A 20,000-nucleotide genomic window follows, 5' to 3' on the forward strand; every position below is an offset into this window, starting at 1 on the left:
AACGCTTTCTTTCCTAAGACTTTCAATCTAACAATCGGTCCAGAATCCAACAATTCAAAAAAACAAGGGCATCTATTTCAAAGTTCAAGGGGGAGAAATAGGCAATGTCGTACAGAATAGTATTAGGGTGAAACTGTGGTATGGATCTTGATCTGACTCCAGACCGACACTTACTGCTGTCAGCCTACCTTTCTTTTCTTAGCTTAGAGAGAGAATGGTGGAATACTTTACGCGAGCGAAGTGGTTCCTTCAAAAAAAAGTCATAGGCTATTATGTTAGTTAGGTAGGGAAATCTTCCTTCAGCCTTGGCTGCTGGTTGAGCTGACAGGCTTAGAGCTCCTACGATAGATGATTCTTCAATGCCATCTTCTTTTACTAAAGAACCTGCTCCTCGTACAAAAACTATGGCAGTTCTAAGCCTTAGGTCAATCCCTTCTTCTTCAATAGCTCCCTATTCTCCGCATCTAGTGAGCAGCCTACTTTCAATATGAGTTTCTTTGGTATGCTTTCATTCAGCATGAAAGAAGCCAGGAAAGCCTTATAAGCCAATCTCTTTTCTTAAGCCAATCTCTTTTCTTAAGCCAATCTCTTTTCTTAAGCCAATCTCTTTTCTTAAGCCAATCTCTTTTCTCTGTATCTACTTTGATCAACATCATTTCTCAGGCGTTCATGGAGCGAGCTTTCTTTATTGTTGAGAGATCCATTTAGAATCCCCATAGCCTTCTTTCTTTATTCTTTATCGCCTGGTCTTTCTTTCGTATGGGACGTGGGATCTTTCTTTCCGAAATCCATTTACCTTGCTAACTTAAGGCATAGTCCTTTTTTTCAAAAAGGAAACCAAGGAAAATACAAAGAAATCTCCTTTCGTTCTGAACTAGACTCGTACAGGCTTCGTCTTTCTTACTTAAGCTGTATGGAGGGAATGGAATATTCACGATGAGGGATATATCAGATGGGATAGGGCAGAAAGTATTGTAGATATGTAATGTTCAGATTGTATTGTTGACATAATAAAGACTCTTTCGTTTAGGAAGAGGGGTGGATATGTGTGGTAGGAGTCAGGGAGGCGTCTTCTACCATTTAGTTAAGTCAAGATGGTGAAATGCGATTTAGCTGCATCTAATTTGATGATTTCACATAAATATGGATTCTCTTAAGTGATCAAATCAACTATCAAGTGAAAAAGACTAAACTCATTCTCTCTCTAATTTGAATGCTTCGTTCCAAGTATTCCACTCTTTTTTTGGGCAAGAGCGCCTTTTCTATCTATTAAGAATCTTCTTGTGCACCGCTTATAGAATTACATAGCGCCACGGTTGACGATTGGGAAATCGACCAAATCATCGATCTAAAGAACGAGATTCTTGATCGAATGGTGGAATTCGATCACACTTCTGGGATATCCATAGGCCCCTTTTAGGGCGAGACTACATAGTACCGGCATTATTGATAGAGAAAAAGAAAGCTAAGATAGTCAATGATTCGACTTTGGAATCAAAGTTGGAGTCTTTGTTTGGAGTTTGTTTACTGGGATAAGCCAGCTCTTTTAACATCTAGAAAGATCTTTGCAAATGTCGGGACTCATTCCATCTGGATGCACCATATCGCGGTCCTATCGGAAACTGAAAGCAAGAGGAACACGCCCTGGTCCTGTTAGTACACTATCCTTTTGAAGGCGATAGTTCACAGTGCTTATTCTATAGATACTTGAAAGGCCAACTCATGTTTCCACTCTATTTGAAAATTTTCATACTATTATTGCACCTTTTCTTACTACTTCTAAGTATTCATTCGGCAGCACAAAACTCGGAGCTCCTGTCCCTTTTTAGGGAGTACGCTACAAATTTTCTTTTGCTTGTTCGCATTCTTCTTATCGTTGAACAAGGGCCCAACTTGAGTTGAGATCTATCTCTGAAAGGTTAATAGAATAGCTTCTCGAAGCTTTTTGGCCGCTTTCCTCTTAAGTTTCTAGCAATAGTTGAATCTTTTTTTGCTTTTGCTTGAGACGAAGACTCAGTTCCATCGATACAGTGTAGGTTTTTTCCTAGCCTCTTCTTTCCGTCTTTTCTTTTATTGTATTAGTTAGTTTGTCAGACCAGTTTCCCAGTACCTGACAAACTGGCCGAAGAGAATCGATTTTTCTGTCTTTTTCTATCACCAAGTATAGACCTTGGAAGCTTTCCATTCCAGCTAGAACAGAGATCGGAATTCAAAAGAATCTCAATCAGAAAGTATTCGACTTGAATTCCATCATTCATCCCTTTCCTGGGTGTAGGGAAGACCCCGCCCTCCACACTAAGACTCCAGCATCGATGAATTTATCACGAGATAAAGAAAGCCAGAAGAAAAGACTAGAGGTGAATCAGAGTTGTGAACTAACCTCTTCCTCTAAGTCAGTAATGAAAGAAAACAAGTTCCATTTCCGGTGAGAGCTCTATGTCGAATAAAGGACCGAGAAGTAGTAGCCAATTGCCTAAGATTTGTCAATTGGCTCCCATACGGATTCTCAAGATCAGAAGCATCTGGAGAAGAAAAGACTGCATTTGCTTACTAACTTGGCTCTCGGCTGTATACTGTTTCCGATTCGATCGCTGTGAATAGGTGATTCTCAAGGTCTCACCAGCTCACTTCAAACCCATACAAATATACCAAGCACATAGATTTTGAAAAGCCCGGTTCTCTTTGGAGTTTACTTAAGATCAAGTTCCTGCAAACTAGGTTAAGAAATCCTGTAGGCAAGACAGCCAGTGAGAGGGCTAAAAGCGCCTTATGTCTTCTGAGAGCAAACTCTCTTTCCTTTCGTTTCCTTACCTTTCTTCTTTCGATTCGATGGCAGGGGACAAGATACTCTTGGGTGCAGCAGAGGATGGTTGTTGGTATGGGATATCTTCTCTTTAGGGGAAGGCCAAGTCCGAATGGAGCTCTTTCTAACTACCTAGTATACGCAGCGAGTAAGGCTTTCAGTTCACAGTGGGACTACTAAAGATATTTCTTCTAAAGCTTTGGCATTCCCCTATTCCTTCAATAAACAATAAAGGCTCGAGAGACATATCTTCCCTTTTCCAAACCCGTTAATCTCTGTTTTGCTTGCTAACTTTCTTCTGTCTTCTCATTGGGCTTAGGAGAGGAAAACTCCAAATCATCATCATGACTATCCGTCGACGCCTATCTCCTCTGTTACGTCTGGCTTTGCTCGAGAAAAGGATCTGCTCTTGCCGTTCGTTAGGGATGAACTCTTCCGAACAGATTTTATCTATCACTTCTGTTCGGGAATATAGGTCCTGCAGGATTGGATATGCTATTTTTTCTCTTTGGAATTCCTCCCCTTATCATCTATCATCAAGGATAAGAAGTCCTCCCTTATAAGAAATAGGGGATTCCCCCGGAAGAAGAGATAGGTAACGGGCAGACAATTTGAATTCTTCTAGTAATGAGACCATAATGGGAACTCTATCTTCTATAGATCCATCCTCCGGTCTGTCTACGCGGATTGGGACTAGAATCTCGTCACAATAGCCAGCGAAAGGAAGCTGGGGAAATCGGGATCGGAAAGCCCTATCAAAGTGATCTAAAAAGATATTAAGCAAGACAGGACTGATGTCGGTACCTGAAGGGGGGATCCCTTCCGAGCCAAAACAAAATCAGGGGTGGGACCCATTTTACTGAGTAGTGGGGAATTGAAGAAAGAGGAGAAAAGGTTGAAGATCAAGGGATCCCCCACAGCGCTTGAGAGTTTAGCCATGAGACAAGAACGGGAAAGCGTAGAGATTGACCTTTCTAGATCAACAAGGATAACTACTTCTACAGGACCCCAGCCTACAATTGTTGATATGTAAGAAAGCAGATCACGATCTTCTAGATAGGCAAAGGGTGAATCCAAAAAAGAAGAATAAGTCAAGGTCTTGAGAAGAAAATCTGTTAGAGCCATAAGAATAAGTCTATCACGGGGTCTAATATATAGAGGTAGTAGTCTGAATCGACTACGCGAACAAATATTGAAAAAGACTTTTTCTCCATCTCATCTTTATGAATAAATAGCAATTTGAACTCACCCCATACATAGGACCCCTCATTCACCTCCATTTGAATCACCTTCATTTCCATATCCTCTAACTCAAAGAGATCCGAATTTTGTGATAATATACGATCGATTGACTCGATCAGCATCATTCTTTCACTAATCATATTCTATTTTTTCAGTTCATGTAGGAATATAAGTTGGCAAGGCTACGCCGGAAGAACCATTATAGAATGAAAGAGCAACCACGGCTGCCATTAGCAGAGCAGTCCCGATAAAGAACTTGAAGCCGATACTCTTATTAGTGTCAATATTGCCTAACGGCTGATTCGGTACATCAGAAACAGATGATTGATCTATAGAGGTATGTGAGAAACTGTATTATGTATCGAACTAGGGGTGCCAGCATCCGGCACACTCGATGAAGGAGTGACCACCTCAGTAATAGACGAAAGGCTAGCCCCACCTTCAATATACCTATCGAAGATACCACTCATTACAAGATCTCTGAGACTATCAAATGGTATATTCTTATTTAATACATACTGAATCTAGCTTATTAAGAGTTATAGCACATACTGCAATGAAACAGCTCAGAGTATGGATTCTAGGTTCATCTAGAAAGGGGGATCTATTCATAGGCCTCAAAGGAGACGAAGGAGCAGGGGAGTTATATTCACTAGGTAGCGAAGGAGATGACATAGCGGGAGGAGACCGAGACAGAGACACCTTAGGCAGCTCTCCATCCATACCATCCTTCATATTTTCAAGAACCCCAAAGGAATTGAAAGTATGCACCGGGTCCTCATCAGACTCAGAATCCGTGAAGCTGCGCCCTCAACAAGCGCACTAGACTGCACCTGGTGTTGCAGAGAAAGCCCCAGCCCATCCTTCGAGACTGATTGAACCTCAGATACCGGTGCCGAATAACTTGTCCCACCCTCCTTCAAGGACGATATATGAACATTTTCCGTTGAAGCAGCACCCGCCATAACTGGTCGCGTCTGAACTGCAATATCAGCGGACGCCGTAACAATCTGTTGCTGACCAGAACCTGACGACGTCTGAAAACCATCCACTTGCTGGACAGCTGGGGATATTCGCTGCCGACCAGCACCAACAGGATCCCGAAGAATCAATGGTAATGAAGAAGAAACAACACCAGGAATCCGCTGGTCAGTGGGAGTCAAAGAGTGTTCCGTTAGTGTTCTCAGGTAGGTCGAATGGGGAAAGGTAGGTTCAGTCCGTCATTGAATTGAAGTGATAGAGCGGTAAGTGGGTGGGCATAGAGTCTATGTCTTTCCTATCAGTGGCATTAGTTCCTTTGGACTTGGGGTTCAAAATCTTCCTTTACTACTACAAAGCAGAAGGGAATACCACATAGCAACGGTTCGAAGGGCGGGAAGCGAAGTCACTAACTAGACCAGAGGAAGAGAAAGGATCGATCCCAGAAAGACTAAAAGAAAATCATGTATTGGTCCAGGTAAATCTATTTTTTATAGAAAAAAGAAAATAATTTCATGCCCTTGTCGACTTGACCAGGAAAACGAAGTTATCCTAAAACTACAGGATATTTCTTAATTGAATGAAATTTCAATGGGGGGTGGTGTGGATTGATAGAAATACAGTTATGGGGCTACGCTTATTCTTAAAAGCAGAGGTTGAAACTATCCATTTTGAAATCATTATTCGAATAGAAATCGATTTTGAATCAAAACGAAGCCAGGATTCTCGCGAACCAACCGTTCTTGACCAAACCAAAACCTCATTCCTTTAGGTCAAAAAGCTATTTTGATTTTGAATTTGTAAATGGTTTTTGAATCAAGAATTTTATACATTTTTTATTTGAGGTGAATTCGAAGAAATTGTTCGAATTGTGTAATCGTCAATTATTGACACCGGTAACCGACCTAGAGCAATTTGATTCTAATTCAATTCGTGACGATCATAAGTAGAAAGTTCATATTCTTCAGTCATCGATAAACAATTTGTTGGAAAAGTCATTCAATCTACGGTTCTCACTAAGAGTCATGGGGTAGCGACTGCTACTGGGGTTCACTGAGCTTCTTGGCCGATTCTGGAAAAGCCTGGTCCATCCTCGTCTCTAGAAAAAACTGCATTGTGTAACTAGGCTGCTTCGGGAGGTAGCGAGGTCGTGCTGCTTGGAGAGTAGCCCGTCAAAAGGTCTTTCTTCTGTGCAACAATCAAACCTTGTTCTGAGACCTCCTACTCGCTCCTGATGAGGAAGCCTAAAGTTTAGTAGTTCCTGTGCGCACCCAAGCAAGTCTTTCGAACCTTCCCGCGGATGCAATTCATAGTCTGGTACCCACCTATTGTAGGTCTTGGCTTTTAGAGATGCCTCACTGACGCTGAGTGATATCTCAAAATGTATTCACTTGTACATTCAGGGTCCCACGCCATAGTATGACCTTTTGACAACATGAGGAGCGAAAGCAGCTTTATGACAGTCCCATGTCATATTTTCTTAGGCCTCTGGTCCCACCTCTCTTCCCCGTAGCTTCTTATGCACTGCTTCCCAGGGCAGACTTATTAGTTCTTTCCTCTGAGTCATAGTTAACCCTTTGGCTTTTTGTGTAGATTGACCGGGAAAAGGCCTCCACAACCTTTGGATGCTTTCCCGGCCCTAGCTTGCCACTACTCCTGGAATTGTAACATCTGGAGATGGAAGACTTCTTCTCAAAACAACCTGAAAGCGGGAACTCCCATCATCAAGGGATTTGGCTCATTCAATGCCTGCAAGAAAGGCAAACTCAAAGCATTAGGTCTAGCCTTTTCTTTATAGCTCCATACCGAAAGGTAGTCCGCCAGGAATGACTCGACCGAGTTGGAGAGGGAGGAGAATGGATGAGTCAGTAAAGGAAGAGAATGAGAGGACCGGTAAAGCAAGATAGAAGCTAGCAGCATTTAAACCACAAAAGCGATTCACTTGGTTTGGTTCCAACAGCAGATCCAAATCGGGGAGCAGAGCCAATCACAGATTTGGATCTCGTCCCCGCATTGAAACTGCCCTTGATGACCCAAAACGACCGGGTTGTAGTTGAACCATAAATAGAATCCCTCTCTAAGACTGGCTTGTAGCCTACTGAATTGAATTTCTTTATTCTCCTGCTGCTGCGGGAACTATCTTCTCTAGGGGTCTGACGATCTTTCTTTCGCCTTGGGAGCTTCACTTCCTTTCCTTTACATGAGTGAATCAATGCCGTAAGTATCCAAGCAAATCTCAATTAAACTCACTCATCAAGTAGTGGCTCGACAAGCCTTGTTCCCGAGCCCGGACTGAAAGCTTACATCGAGTAAAACGGAAAGTGATAGCGCTTACTGAAAGTACTGATTCTAGCCAAGATTGCATGTTAATTCAGATAGCGAGAGGAAGAGAAGCACAAGCAGTACCACCTAGCCGCCTCCTACCCCGTTCAATAGAATGAATTTCACTCGTGAAGGGAAGAAGGCTCATTCATAGCATTCACTCGTTGGGTTCTTTCCCGGAACTCGTCCATTCACCTGAACTTGCTCTTTGATTCCTTGATGGATGAAGGAAAGACTTCATTGATTGCAACATGGCATTCCCCGGACTACCTTTACCGGAAGACGTGTACTTAACTGAAGTAATAGCAGTGGAACTCATTACCTCATTACCTCATTACCTCTTTTCCTCTTTTCCTCTTTTCCTCTTTTGCTTGCTCTCGAACTTTCAACGGCGGGTAAGAGCTTACGAACTCATGCTTTTCTAGTTAGGACTGGGAGATGAAAGAGAAATCAATGACAGCAGGTAGGAGGGGATTCGTCTGGCGAAGGAAAGACAATTGACCCGCTTCTAAATCGAATGTAATCTCTAAAGTTCGGTTGATTTGCCGTCGTATAGAAAGGAGTAAGCAACTTCAAGCCGTCTTCTTCTGAGAATGGTTGCTCTTCTCACTTGTCTTCTTGGCTTGCCCTTTCTTTGAACTAGCTTCCGGTCAACACTACTTCTTTTTCAGGAATGAACTGCCCTGCCTAGTCCAGTACTAATCCAAATATGTCTCTCTCCCATCAATCGGTACTAGTTGAAGTAATGAAAATTCTCCCCTATTTCTTTGATGAGAAATGCGAAAGGAAAAAAAAGGATCCCCCGTCGGGACTGACGGGGCTCGAACCCGCAGCTTCCGCCTTGACAGGGCGGTGCTCTGACCGATTGAACTACAATCCCAGGAAAATGAGGTGTACAGCCTCAAAATTCTTCTTTTTTTTCTCTGAATTTGAACCATTTAGTTTCGCCGTCTTGTAACAGAGACAGAAATGATATACTAGAATATATATTTATAAATGCAGTAGACTCATAGTGGGCTAATTCATGAATTGAATCATGACTATATAAGCTATTCTGATATTCAAAGATTCTATATAGATGAAATCGTGGAAGCAGACCTTTGATTTCCTTGGACCACGCAAGAATTCGTCGTCCGATTTCATCTGCTTGTTCCTCGATGCTCTATAGAAATCTATCGCTATTCCTTTCCTCGACCGAGAAAGCTTCATGGAGAATCACAAGAGCAATCTCTTTTTTGTTTTCGTTATGGTAATGCAATGCAAGAGGTCGGAAATCAGGGTGGATGGAATTCAGCTTGTTCAAATTGCTCGTTTCCGCATTAATAGATAGAAAGAAAAGCGAGAGGGTGACGTATTTCCCAATACCAAAGAAGGGCTTTTACCGGTCCTATTTCCTCCTATTTCCGTGTTGGATTTTCTTCTATTTTATGGAGTGGATTTGGGTTTCTTATTCCGTGCCCTTTCCCTTTTTGACTTTTATTATAGAGCTTTGAAAGAGATAAGATAGGACGACAAAGGCTGGGTAAGAAATACATCCTATCTTCGACTCTGCCTTCTAAGAGAAGGATGGGAATTCCGGTCTTTCTTTCTCTTAGCTTCCCTCTCCTGGTGAGTTGCTGTCTCCCTCTATTACTCTCTTTGAGGGGGAGGCGTTCTTGCTCTGCGCATTCCCTTATCGCCTTCTTTCTTCCCATCTTCCCATCTAATGTTTACCCTATTCATATTCATATAGATCATATTGATAGGTCAATCACATCGTATCGTATAACTTGCCTTATCTACAACATAGACTATTTATGCGAAAGGAAATGGTAACCATACTGAGAGACCATTCTGAGGATGTCCCCCTGCAGTCTAAGAATGAGAGCATGAATTAAAGGAAAGTCAAGATGGATTTCCATAAGCTTTATGTGTTCTCATCTATAGATGTCTAGTCTATTGGGATAAGGGTCTTGCATTAAAGCTTGCTTTCGTTATTTCGAGTCCACCGGTAGGTTAGCCAGAAAGGAATGGTCAGCTCTGAAGTCTGCTCTGAGAACTCTTATCCTATTCTGTCTTTCATTCTGTTTTTAAAGGGTCTCTCAACTCTATTCCATAGATCCTTTTATCCGATCAACAAACTCGACTTAGGTTTTCTTAATTCTTAATAGAAGTGATGTCAGATGTGACTAAAGCTTTCGATGAAAAGGAAAGGAAGGAATTCTTGAAATCTATCTTCTTCAGTCTAGAATAAGGCAGGCATTAATATTCAAAGGTTGACTCTCCAGCTGTGACATCATCCACAGCTAGATCCTCCTTTAGTTTAGGAAGTCTATCGAAAGGAAGGCGCTATGTGAATTGCCCAGGTTTAGCTGAGGATGGGATTCGCTACCCGATTAGTCTCCCTACGCTATTAGGGACCTTTGGTCTAGGCTTTGACCCAAAAGTCCACTTTGGATTGAGAACGTCCCACTGTGGATTCATAGATTGAATGAACTGCGGAAAGCTCCTCGCTACCCCTATGTCAACAAATACTGCGCGTCACCGCATTCGTGAAGTCGGATCGCCAAAGCAGCGGTGATGAAGGCCGACACGATTGACCGGAACTTCTGTCTCACGAGGGATTTAGCAGTTCCGTGGCTGCATATTCAGTCGAGCACATGTGGCTGAGTCGCCCGTACCTGAGCTCGAGAAACTTTCCAACTACTGACCGAGAAAAAGAAGTTCCAGAGGCATCTTCCATTCATATCGATTTGGGTTTTTCCGCACCATATTTGGATCTTCCTCTTCTTCGATCCGGAATTCCCAGCAAATCCCTGACTCCTCGAATACAATGGGATTTCACACCTGGCAAATCTTTGACTCTACCTCCTCTTATTAAGACCTTCGAATGTTCCTGCGAATTATGACCTTCGCCTGGAATGTGAGCAAATATATCATGTTTATTGCTCAACTGTACTTTGGCTATCTTACGTAGAGCTGAATTAGGTTTTTTCGGTGTTCTCGTTGAAACACGCGGGCATACTCCTTCCTTCTGGGGACATTGATCCAAAGCTCGAGTACGGTCCGTGCGCCGTTTTTCTTCTCTACCATGACGAATCAATTGATTTAATGTAGGCATCGCGATTTCCTTTGTCCTTCCCCCCTCTTTTTGCCCTATCACTAGTGGTTACTCCCGATCCGAAGCACCCCTTTTCCATTCATAGAGAGATCCAATCGTCAAAATCAATAAAAAGGCCATCATGGACCAAGATCCAAAAGGATCAATCTTGTTGGGAGGTACTGCCCAAGGAAAGGAAAAGGTGACTTCCGGATCAGGAATAATAAATAAAATAGAAACAAGATAAAATCGTATATCAAAACGACTTCTGGCATCACCGGAAGGATCGAAACCACATTCATAGGCCGACAATTTATCTGGATAGGTCGAACTATTGGAAGAAAATGGAAAAGGAACACCGAGTGGGATCAAAGAAACTAGCGAACTGATCACTAAATAGATCAAAATAGGTGAAAATTCGGACATCACCACAGCACACTTCGTTCTTTCGCTCCTTGCGTAATTCGTTGGTTATTGGCGGCATACCGAAAAAAGAAAAGAAGAATTTTTTCATATCGTATCCCTCTCACGAATTGGATTTGAACCAATAGAAAGCGACTTGCCTTTTCTTTCTTTAGTCGATCGTGAGTGGGTCTGTCGTCCTCCTCATTATAGTCCTCCTAGAATCAATAGCATTTCGTCGGAATACATCCTGTCTTTTCACCTTAGTAGTCCTATGCATAGTTAGTACTATAGCCCCAATCATGGCTACTAATAAAATAAGACTAGGAACCAAAAACCAGACGAAATAGTAGGTATAAAGTAAATTGCCCAATGTTTCCAAATTAGTCCAACTTCGTACCTTTTCGGCATAAACCGTATATCTCAGAGAGGTCGTATTTCTTTGGGTTGGTAGTAATGGAATGCTTTCATTATCTAAAATGAAGAACATTTCCCACCAAAAGATCAGTCCAATAATACCACTCACTGGTAAATAGCGCAATACTTCTTCGTGAATCTCCGCTATTTGAATATTGAACATCATAACAACGAATAGGAATGAAACGGCTATAGCTCCTATATGAACTACTGGGAAGATCATAGCGAAAAAGTCGAGACCTAAGAAAAGAAGTAAACCGGAAGTATTGCAAAAGACTGGGATGGGAAACAAAACGGAATGTACCGGATTTTTAGCACGTACAACCATCAAACCAGAGACCAAAGCAGGGCTAGACAAAACAGAAAGTATCATAGTCATAGTACGTCGTCCTTCCCTGAAATGGAACTTTCATGCTAGTTCTTGCTCCAGCATGAAAGTCGATCTATTACGACCAGCGCGGTTGTTCGTATTTCATTTTCTTCTTCCAAGACAAACCCCTTCCTTAAAAAGGCACTGAGTTACTTACGGAATCTCAAATCTCTTTCCACTGTCCTAGGGAATTCCTGAAGTGCCTGGCGCCGGATCCGCCTAGCTTGATCCTTGGCGGCGTCTCGAGCTTTCATCGCTTTGAAACGTTCTTTCCTAGCCCCAGTTCCTCCTTGGCTCTTTTTATGAGAGCTTCGTTCTCACGAAGGGCGCGCAGGTTCTCTTGACGTAGGCGGTCTAAGCCTTCCTGTGTCTCCGCCAAGACATGAGCGTTTGGATCAGACGGACCGCTTTCGTGGGAACCAGAAGCAGCTAAAAGAACGGAATTGTCCGGCCCGGGCGGAGCCGGTGGTGGACCGAACCCACCATTCGTTCCTCCCAACGTGGGATAGAACTGAGCCACCGCTCTGGTTAGCTCATCCATGAAGAGGAGACAAAGACTAAAAAGAATGACGACCACATAAAAAGAAAAAGACACTTTGATTGGAAATGTACGTTGTCGAACCATTGGTAATCGAAAAAAGAAAGAACCGTTGACATCGTATAAATAGAAATCAAAATGGAACTTGAGGATTGGGAGAAAGCTCCATGAAAAAGAAAAAGAGCCTTATTATTATTATTATTCGAATTCTATAGGGGTTTGCGAAAGAATAGAATCTTTTTCGCCACACGCGAGGAAAGGTTTGGAACCCTTGTCACTCCTATAAAGATTCCCGGATGATCCAAAAAAAAACCTCTTTTCTTCCTTCTCTTATGAAATTATCGCTTTCACCCCTTTCTCTAAGGTCTGATGATCAAACTTTCTATTTGCATGTGTTAAGCATATAGCCTAACTAGCATGATTGAGCCCTGCAGTGGTAGAACTTCGTGAACCGGGCATTGGAGAAGGATCGGGTTTCCTTGAATAGCAGACTAGTTGGCATATAAATAGCGTAGAAATACACATGTACGTGACCACTTTGTATAGAAGGTAGAAAAGAAAAAAGAATAAATCGATTGAAAATATACAAATGATAAAGATGTTCTATCTGCACTATGAATCAGTCAAGTGGACTTTCCTATTCTTGATCTAATGGTTGCGCTTTGACTTTTAAAGCGGAATTGACTCTTTAGATCTTTGGTAAAATCAAGTCCACCGCGAAGACATTCATAACATGCTCTACCATAGTTTTTAGCGGATAACCCCAATTTAGGTTTAATAGTACATCCCAGCAGAGGACGACCATATTTGTTCAATTTATCTCTCTCAACTTGGATCCCATGAGGCGGACCTTGGAAAGTTTGAATAGTTGCAGGAGGGATTCGCAGATCTTCCAGACGTAGAGCACGCAGGGCTTTGAATCCAAATACATTTCCTACAATGGAAGTAAACATGTTGGTAACAGAACCTTCTTTAAAAAGGTAAGCTACATAACAGATATATTGATCTCTTTCGCCAGGAACGGGCTCGATGTTGTAGCATCGCCCTTTGTAACGATCAAGGCTGCTAAGTCCATCGGTCCACACGCTTGTCCATCTACCAGTGGAAGATTCGTCAGCTACCGCGTCGATCTATCCTCTGATGCCTATTCTGAGTTCTGTGAATCAAGCAAGGCAGGGCAGAGCAGTATCATATATAGAACAAAGATCCCATAGGCCTAGAAAGTATCATATCGAAGCAGGTTCTTAACTCACCAGATGGAGGAACGGAAGAAGTGAAGGCATATCTAAAAAGTCCCACAGCTCTTATTCCGCCCGCATACAAGTTTGCAAAGGCAAAACCCGGCTTTTGAATTAGGATGAGATTCGCTAGCGCTTTCAGGCGAACTTAACGATGAAAGGCTTTCTAGCTCCAGCAAGTTCTTTTTATCTGGCATCCCGTCCTTAGAGTTTACGTTCTTTTGTGGTTAAAAGCAAGTGAAATGCTTCTTCCTTCGGCTTACGAGGGAAAAGCCAACTAAGAAAGAAAGAATGGCTACACCGATTCCTTCCAAGATCAGGCTAACCCGAACCGAATCCACCGGAAAGATTTTCATCCTAAAGCAGCGAACTCTTACTCCCCTTATCTAGAAAGGGATCGGGCAATCGTATGCTATTCCTAAGGGCCGGTTCTTTTAAGTCAATCCAGAGTACCACGCCGAGGACAAGGGATTCGGAAGCTAGTAGATCCATCATCTACTCTATAAAAGCTTAAGCAGATGAATCCTGAGTAGAGTCAAATCAATCCTAGGTAAATGTCAACAAGAAAGACCTTGCTTTTAAGTACCAAATAAGGGATTCAATCCTTTGCTTTCATTTCCACTAGCTTTAGGATTAGGCATCATAAAGAAAGGAGCATCGATAGCTTCCAGCTTGAATTCTTGTAGTAACAATACCCACCAGCTCTCTTTCGCATCCTTAGATGCCTTTGTCAGAAGGAAGCGAATAGCGGCGTGATCCGTATATACAAATACTTTTGAGCATACCAGATATTGTCGGAACTTGTCCAGGGCATATACGACAGCCAAGAACTCCTTCTCTGTGGTGGCATAGTTTAGCTGAGCACCATCTAGGACACGACTAGCGTAGTATATAACATTAACATGTAGTCGATTGTCCCTTCTTTGCCCAAAGTCCGACGGCATGGTCACTTGCATCGCACATTAACTCAAATGGCTGACTCCAATCAGGTGCAATAATAATAATAATGGGTGCAGATATCAGGGCTTGCTTTAAGATGTTGAAAGCCTTCAAACATTCGTCATTGAAGTCGAAGGGTGCGCCCTTGACCAAGAGGTTGGTAAGGGGTTTTGCAATCTTGGCGAAGTCCTAACTCAATCTCCTATAGAATCCTGCATGTCCTAGGAAACTCCGCACCCCCTTTACATTGGTAGGTCGATTTTCAATTATTTCCATTTTTGCTTTATCTACCTCTATTCCCTTGGCCGACACCTTGTGACCCAGGACAATTCCGTCTGTCACCATGAAATGGCACTTTTCCCAATGTTGCACGAGGTTAGCGCAGCCTTTGAGGACTCGGGAAAGGTTGTGCAGACAGTCGTCATAGGTCATACCAAAGTCATCCATGAAGACTTTAATGATGTCCTCTACCATGTCTGAGAAGATTGCCATCACCTCTGGAAGGTGGCAGGTGCATTGCACAGACCGAAGGGAATTCGCCTGTATGCGAAAGTCCCATAAGGGCAAGTGAATGTAGTCTTTTCCTGGTCTTCCGGTGCCATGGGTATTTTCAAATAGCCTTCGTATCCATCCAAGAAGCAGTAGTACTCATGTCCTGCTAGCCTTTCCAACATCTGGTCTACGAATGGGAGAGGGAAATGATCTTTCCGAGTTGCTTCATTTAGCTTTCGGTAGTCAATACACACTCTCCACCCCGTGACGGTTCGTCTTGGAATTTTCTCGTCTTTATCATTCTTCACCCTCATATAGATATAGTCGTCGGCCTTCCGGAGCTTTAGAATGCCTCTTTTCTCTTCTTTTACGGGCAATATTTTTTTCCTTCAAGTTTAGTGAAAAACTCTCCTCGACGAATTTGTAGAGATGCTGGCGTGCCTCCTGCCAATGGGAATAACTTAGATAACGACAATCCCTTTCTTAGTGATGGAACACAAGTATCAGTGCCCCCCCTCGATGCCTTTCTGTTACTACGCTAGTAGGCCACCACCCAAACGCTATAGGGTCAAAGTCGAAGACGCATGGCTTCACGGCTTTGACAAGGAGTTTGTTCGGTGAGATTTATTGGTATTGCCAATCCACTTCGGGCAGGGGAAATCCGCGAAGAAGCTACCCTATCAGGACAACAAGCAGTCAGTGAGTGAGCGCACTGCTTTGTCCCAGGAAAAATCTGACTTCTTTCCGATACCGCTCTATAATCGATGCATCGGCGCCTTTCGAACCTTTTCTCATTAGATCGGCTGGTCAAGCGCCACATGGAATATAGAAATTCAGGTTCCTAGGAATGTCGTAGGAGTCATTCATCTAGTCCCAAGGGGGCTTCCCGACTCAAGCTACTGGGAAATAGGACCCCAATTCCTACTCACTGAGTGTAAACGACTCTCTTCGGCTTCTTTTCTTTTCTATCTATTAATAATGCTCCGCCCGCCCCTTTCAATAGGAAGGGACCTTTAAACTATTAAATGCTAACTCAGGCCGAATGATCAATATCAAAACAAGCGGCTCACGACGTAGTAGAATGAGATTCTCGCTTCCTTTGGCTGTTCATCTGAATCATATAACAAGAAGTTGGGGTAGCATTTTGATACCCTCGGGCTACAGTTTGCCACTACAAAGCCCGCTGGTGGAAAAGAGAAATATCTTCACTTGATATCACTACAAAGCCCGTTAGGGTAAGCCGAGTCATTTGCTTGACCTTCACTCCTTTCCCTCGTTAGGGATTTCAGCTTTGTGTAGCATTGGAGCTTAAACCCTGACTTCGCCTACTTCCTCATCAAAGGCTAGTTACCGCCCCTTCAACCAGACTTTGATCGATTCCCCGACATCGAAGCGGGGGTAAGACTCCTAATTCTAACTGCTATTCATTGATTTGATTTGATAAAGTAATACTTACCTCAGGCCTTTCCACTACGCGCATCTGAAAAAGATTAGGAAAGAGTCTGGTGCCTATGAGGTGCATGATTCTCTCTTTTAATCGCTTCGCACCATTACCTATTTACTCTATTAGGGGCAATCTCAACTACAAGGAATTGGATTAACCTTAGAGGTAGAGTAGCGGGTACAGCTTTCCCATTCTCATCATAGTATTTCCCAGCCGGCTAGTCACTTCCATCCCTGGCCCTCTTTCAGGCCTATTTGAACGCTAGGAGGGACAAATGCTTTTTCTCTCATGCCCCTTTCTTCTATGTTTAGTGTCTTACTTGTACTCTCAATGGTTTTGAGTTGAAGAGGTCGCTATCTCCCCAGTGAAGGCTCGCTGCTTTGAAAACCTGTGAAAGGATGAAGACGCTTTTGGGACATTCCTGCTTTCCGGCTTTATTTACTGTTACACTTTCTTAAACTACCAATTCGGTGATATCAGTCTGAGAAGTATGTTCTTATCATACGATATTCTAATTCGAGCTTGTAGGAATGAGAAAAGAAGCTTGAAATGCCAAGTTTTCATTGTACTAGAGGCCCTTCTCACCGAAGTCTTTCCCACGATTTTCATTATCTTAGAGTCGACTCCTTTTGCTTTTTCTTACCCGGAGTAAGGGCGCCATCAGTTAGCTTCGGATCGCACTTGACTTTGCTATCAGCCACGGTAGGCTTTTTAGAAAGCACTGTTCTGCTTTGGCGATCAGGTAAGACCGAATGGAAAACTGCGAACTTTTCCAGTATTCGTGGGGAACCCCGCACAACAACAAAACGGGGATAAACGGCCCTATAGACCTCTCTGACTTTTCGTAGCCATATTCACTGGCAAAAGTGCTGCGAAGCGCAAGAGCGTATCGAGAGAGGATATTTTTGGTGTAATGGTCTATACTAGAACCATCTTCTTTCTTTACTGCAAACTAGTGACTGAGCCCAAAGCGGAGATGTAAAGGGCATCTGCTAAGCAAGCACAAAGAGTTCACGTATCGATAGCTAAACCTTAATAAAAGCATCAAGTTTGATTTTCTCTTCAAGAGAGAAATACCTTTCCTGTTTGTTGATAGAGGAAGGGTAGCCAAAAAGGCGAAGTCTGGTACTGGATCATCGGTGTTTATATTTATATAAGAGTCAGACTCAATATCAAAAGAACCGAATAAAGTTTCATCCTCCAGGGAGTGGAGTTTAAACTGACGTGGGGACTTAGGCCTTTAGGCATTTCTTTTTCCCGCGTTTTGAACGGGTTCTTGAACTAGGGTAGGGATATGGCCTAGTAATCAAATTCAAATAGAGTACCAGTACTCTACTAGTGAAGGAGGAAATCGTCTTTTACATAGAAGGTAATTCTTGGAACTCACTTTTCCTGGCATTCAGTTATGAAAAGTTGTTGAACTTTATCAAGGAGCAATTCGTGTAGAAGGACCGCTTTCGTTCATCAGAGGTAGTGGACAAGGATCAAACTCGGCATCGTGCAATTCGATCGATCTGGTCAATTCATTTCCGCGAGACGCTGCTCTACTCTTTCTTCCTTCACCAAGTTCCCCGTAAAATGTACTATAAATCGGATTGGGTAGCTGGTCATCACCAAAGGGATCGAGGAATGCACGAAGAATAATGAGTAGCGTTAATCCGAAACTGAATCCCATCGTCAAAATATAAGTAACTACTTGTGATTCCACTGTTCTAATTGAAACTAATATATAGTTCCGCTTCTTGCTCTCAAAATGAAGAAAGACTAGTCGGATTGATACTGTGCCAATGGTTCGGAAGATACTTCTTTATATACAATACAATTGTGGCACTTGAGAAATAGAATCCGCTGCTTGAACTAAGTCAAGTTCTATTTCTATACGATATTTCGTTGTTCAGACTAGTTACCGAGTCCTTTTCAGATCTCTATAGCATTCACTTATCTTATGATCCGATTAACATCCTAACCAATGCTAGCCACCTAAAATCTTAGTACCGCTTCCGGTAATGGAAGACTAGACCTATTCAGTATAATGCCAGAAGAGGTATTCACAGACTGGGGATGCATACCTATTCCCCACCAACAAAGATTATTATTCACGCACCTACCATTACATTAGCGCATCCACCGACTACCAGCTACTGTTACGGGAACCTTCGGACACGGAACAAGATAAATATAGAAGGATCTGAAAGAAGATTGATTTGATTGGACATATCATATTATACCGGGTTGGATCGATCAAGACTAGTTGCGGCAGTTGATCAATGAACGTTAGCAAAAGCAGGGATTTAGATAGAAAAGAAGGCCGGTTATAAGCAATAGAGAGTAAGGAGCTGCTGGATTGGGGAAAAGCTCCACTCTATTCGGCATACTGGAAAGGACAAGTAAAGTTTCTATCCATTCGCTCCTTAGCGTGATCTAGCCTGAGACTTTCAAGCTTAAAGTGAGTGAACCTTAGGCATCCACTGAATATGATTCTATTCCCCCAGAAATGCTATCATCTTTTAGTTCTTTCCTTAGGCGAAGAAGAATGAGATCCGATTCAAGATATCTCCCATGTACCGACAGCAAAGGAAAAAAGAAGATTGCTCACAGGATGGCATGAGATGTATTTTCCTTATTAGAAAGCAAACCGAAGCCGCTCTTACTGTTCTCGTAACCGTTGATGGAGTCATTACCGCAGATATTTCTCTTTCTAACCAAACAATTACTAGTACACCCAGTGTGATTCCTAACACAAGAATGAAAATAGGAACAAGCATCCATATAATTTCATATCCTTCTTTTAACTTTTAAGGATTCAAATTTTGAAAAAGAATAGATAGCTTCTATTTCTGTTGTATCAATTATCATTTCAACGATCAACTTCTCCCATAATGATATCTATGCTACCTAGTATCGTCATAATATCAGCCAATTTCAGCCTTTTAACTAATTGAGGAAGAATTTTCAAGTTGGGGCTTATGGTTCCTTAGTCGGGGTAAAACAAGGTAGAAACCTAGTCGGTGGGTTCGACTCCCACAGGGGCTATCCGCAGCTTTGAATTCAAGGAAGGGCAGAAGAAGAAGTTTCTTAGAGCAACGATTGCTAGTAGAACGGGTGCCCGGGTGGTTTTTCTCCGTGAAGGGAGGTCTTCCTACCCCTTGACTGAGCGGGCGTTGGAGGTGATTGAGTGAGTCTTCCGGATAGGAAAGAAAGATAGCAAAGGTTCAACGAATACAAAGGGGAAGAACGCTAAACAAGTAGAAAGGCCTACCGGATAGCAACGGCTGGGTTGGTCAGAAGGAGAAAGAGAAGCTACAGGTTCCGTGCTCATGTCCTAGTTAGGTTACGGAGGGGAATTTTGTGAGTTGTCTACTCTCGGGAAGTACGGTCAGAGTCCCACCCTTACTTCAGTTCATGGGGTTTAGGTGCCCCCTTAGCAACAGGATTAAGATGTTGAGAATTGGCTGCCTACGTTGAACGTTGCTAATTTACTATTCATTTGGTTTTGGGGTTCAAAATCTTCCTTTACTACTACAAAGCAGAAGGTGGATGCTGATAGTCGTCCGCTAGTGGTATCGTATATAAGATCAAGCTTGCTTTTAGGAGTGATCTTTCCCGAAATGAAATATCATAAGAGAAGAAAGAGAGCTTTAGAAGCAGAAAATCTTTTATTTAGCTTCCTCCCACGTTTTTTTCTTGGAAAAAACCAAGGCATTCGACAAGTATCTCTTCTTTCTCGTTATAAGGG

The 20,000-nt window shown here is 42.6% G+C and overlaps 4 protein-coding genes and 1 non-coding gene across 5 annotated transcripts in view; 1 reads left to right on the top strand and 4 right to left on the bottom strand.

Moving 5' to 3' along the window:
- Positions 1-8,151: 8,151 nt before the first annotated feature.
- On the bottom strand, positions 8,152-8,225 carry TRNAD-GUC (transfer RNA aspartic acid (anticodon GUC)). Its single transcript has one exon. It is a non-coding gene; the product is annotated as a tRNA-Asp (tRNA).
- A 1,830-nt stretch (positions 8,226-10,055) lies between these two features.
- LOC127241421 (ribosomal protein S12, mitochondrial) lies at positions 10,056-10,577 on the bottom strand. Its single transcript, XM_051260816.1, has one exon. The coding sequence runs from the start codon at positions 10,443-10,445 to the stop codon at positions 10,068-10,070; it is 378 nt and encodes a 125-aa protein (XP_051116773.1). The 5' UTR covers positions 10,446-10,577; the 3' UTR covers positions 10,056-10,067.
- Positions 10,494-10,852, bottom strand: LOC127244554 (NADH-ubiquinone oxidoreductase chain 3). The gene has a single exon (XM_051265155.1). The coding sequence runs from the start codon at positions 10,848-10,850 to the stop codon at positions 10,494-10,496; it is 357 nt and encodes a 118-aa protein (XP_051121112.1). The 5' UTR covers positions 10,851-10,852.
- A 129-nt stretch (positions 10,853-10,981) lies between these two features.
- Positions 10,982-12,470, bottom strand: LOC127262840 (NADH-ubiquinone oxidoreductase chain 6). Its single transcript, XM_051292059.1, has one exon. It carries the CDS (start codon positions 11,620-11,622, stop codon positions 10,999-11,001), a length of 624 nt encoding a protein of 207 aa, XP_051148016.1. The 5' UTR covers positions 11,623-12,470; the 3' UTR covers positions 10,982-10,998.
- A 7,370-nt stretch (positions 12,471-19,840) lies between these two features.
- Positions 19,841-20,000, top strand: part of LOC127257645 (putative cytochrome c biosynthesis ccmC-like mitochondrial protein) — a 1,297-nt gene continuing 1,137 nt past the window's right edge. Inside the window, exon 1 of the mRNA XM_051284408.1 lies at positions 19,841-20,000. This exon is cut by the window's right edge and continues 1,137 nt beyond it. The gene's annotated coding sequence lies outside the window, so the exon portion shown is untranslated.

This window comes from Andrographis paniculata, unplaced genomic scaffold (genome assembly GCF_009805555.1).
Source record: "Andrographis paniculata isolate CXL003 unplaced genomic scaffold, ASM980555v1 Contig100END, whole genome shotgun sequence".
Lineage (NCBI taxonomy): Eukaryota > Viridiplantae > Streptophyta > Magnoliopsida > Lamiales > Acanthaceae > Andrographis > Andrographis paniculata.

What these genes read in the sequence shown, in the direction of transcription:
- LOC127244554 (XM_051265155.1), bottom strand. Translation starts at nt 10,850, where the DNA reads ATGTCCGAATTTTCACCTATTTTGATCTATTTAGTGATCAGTTCGCTA.
- LOC127241421 (XM_051260816.1), bottom strand. Translation starts at nt 10,445, where the DNA reads ATGCCTACATTAAATCAATTGATTCGTCATGGTAGAGAAGAAAAACGG.
- LOC127262840 (XM_051292059.1), bottom strand. Translation starts at nt 11,622, where the DNA reads ATGACTATGATACTTTCTGTTTTGTCTAGCCCTGCTTTGGTCTCTGGT.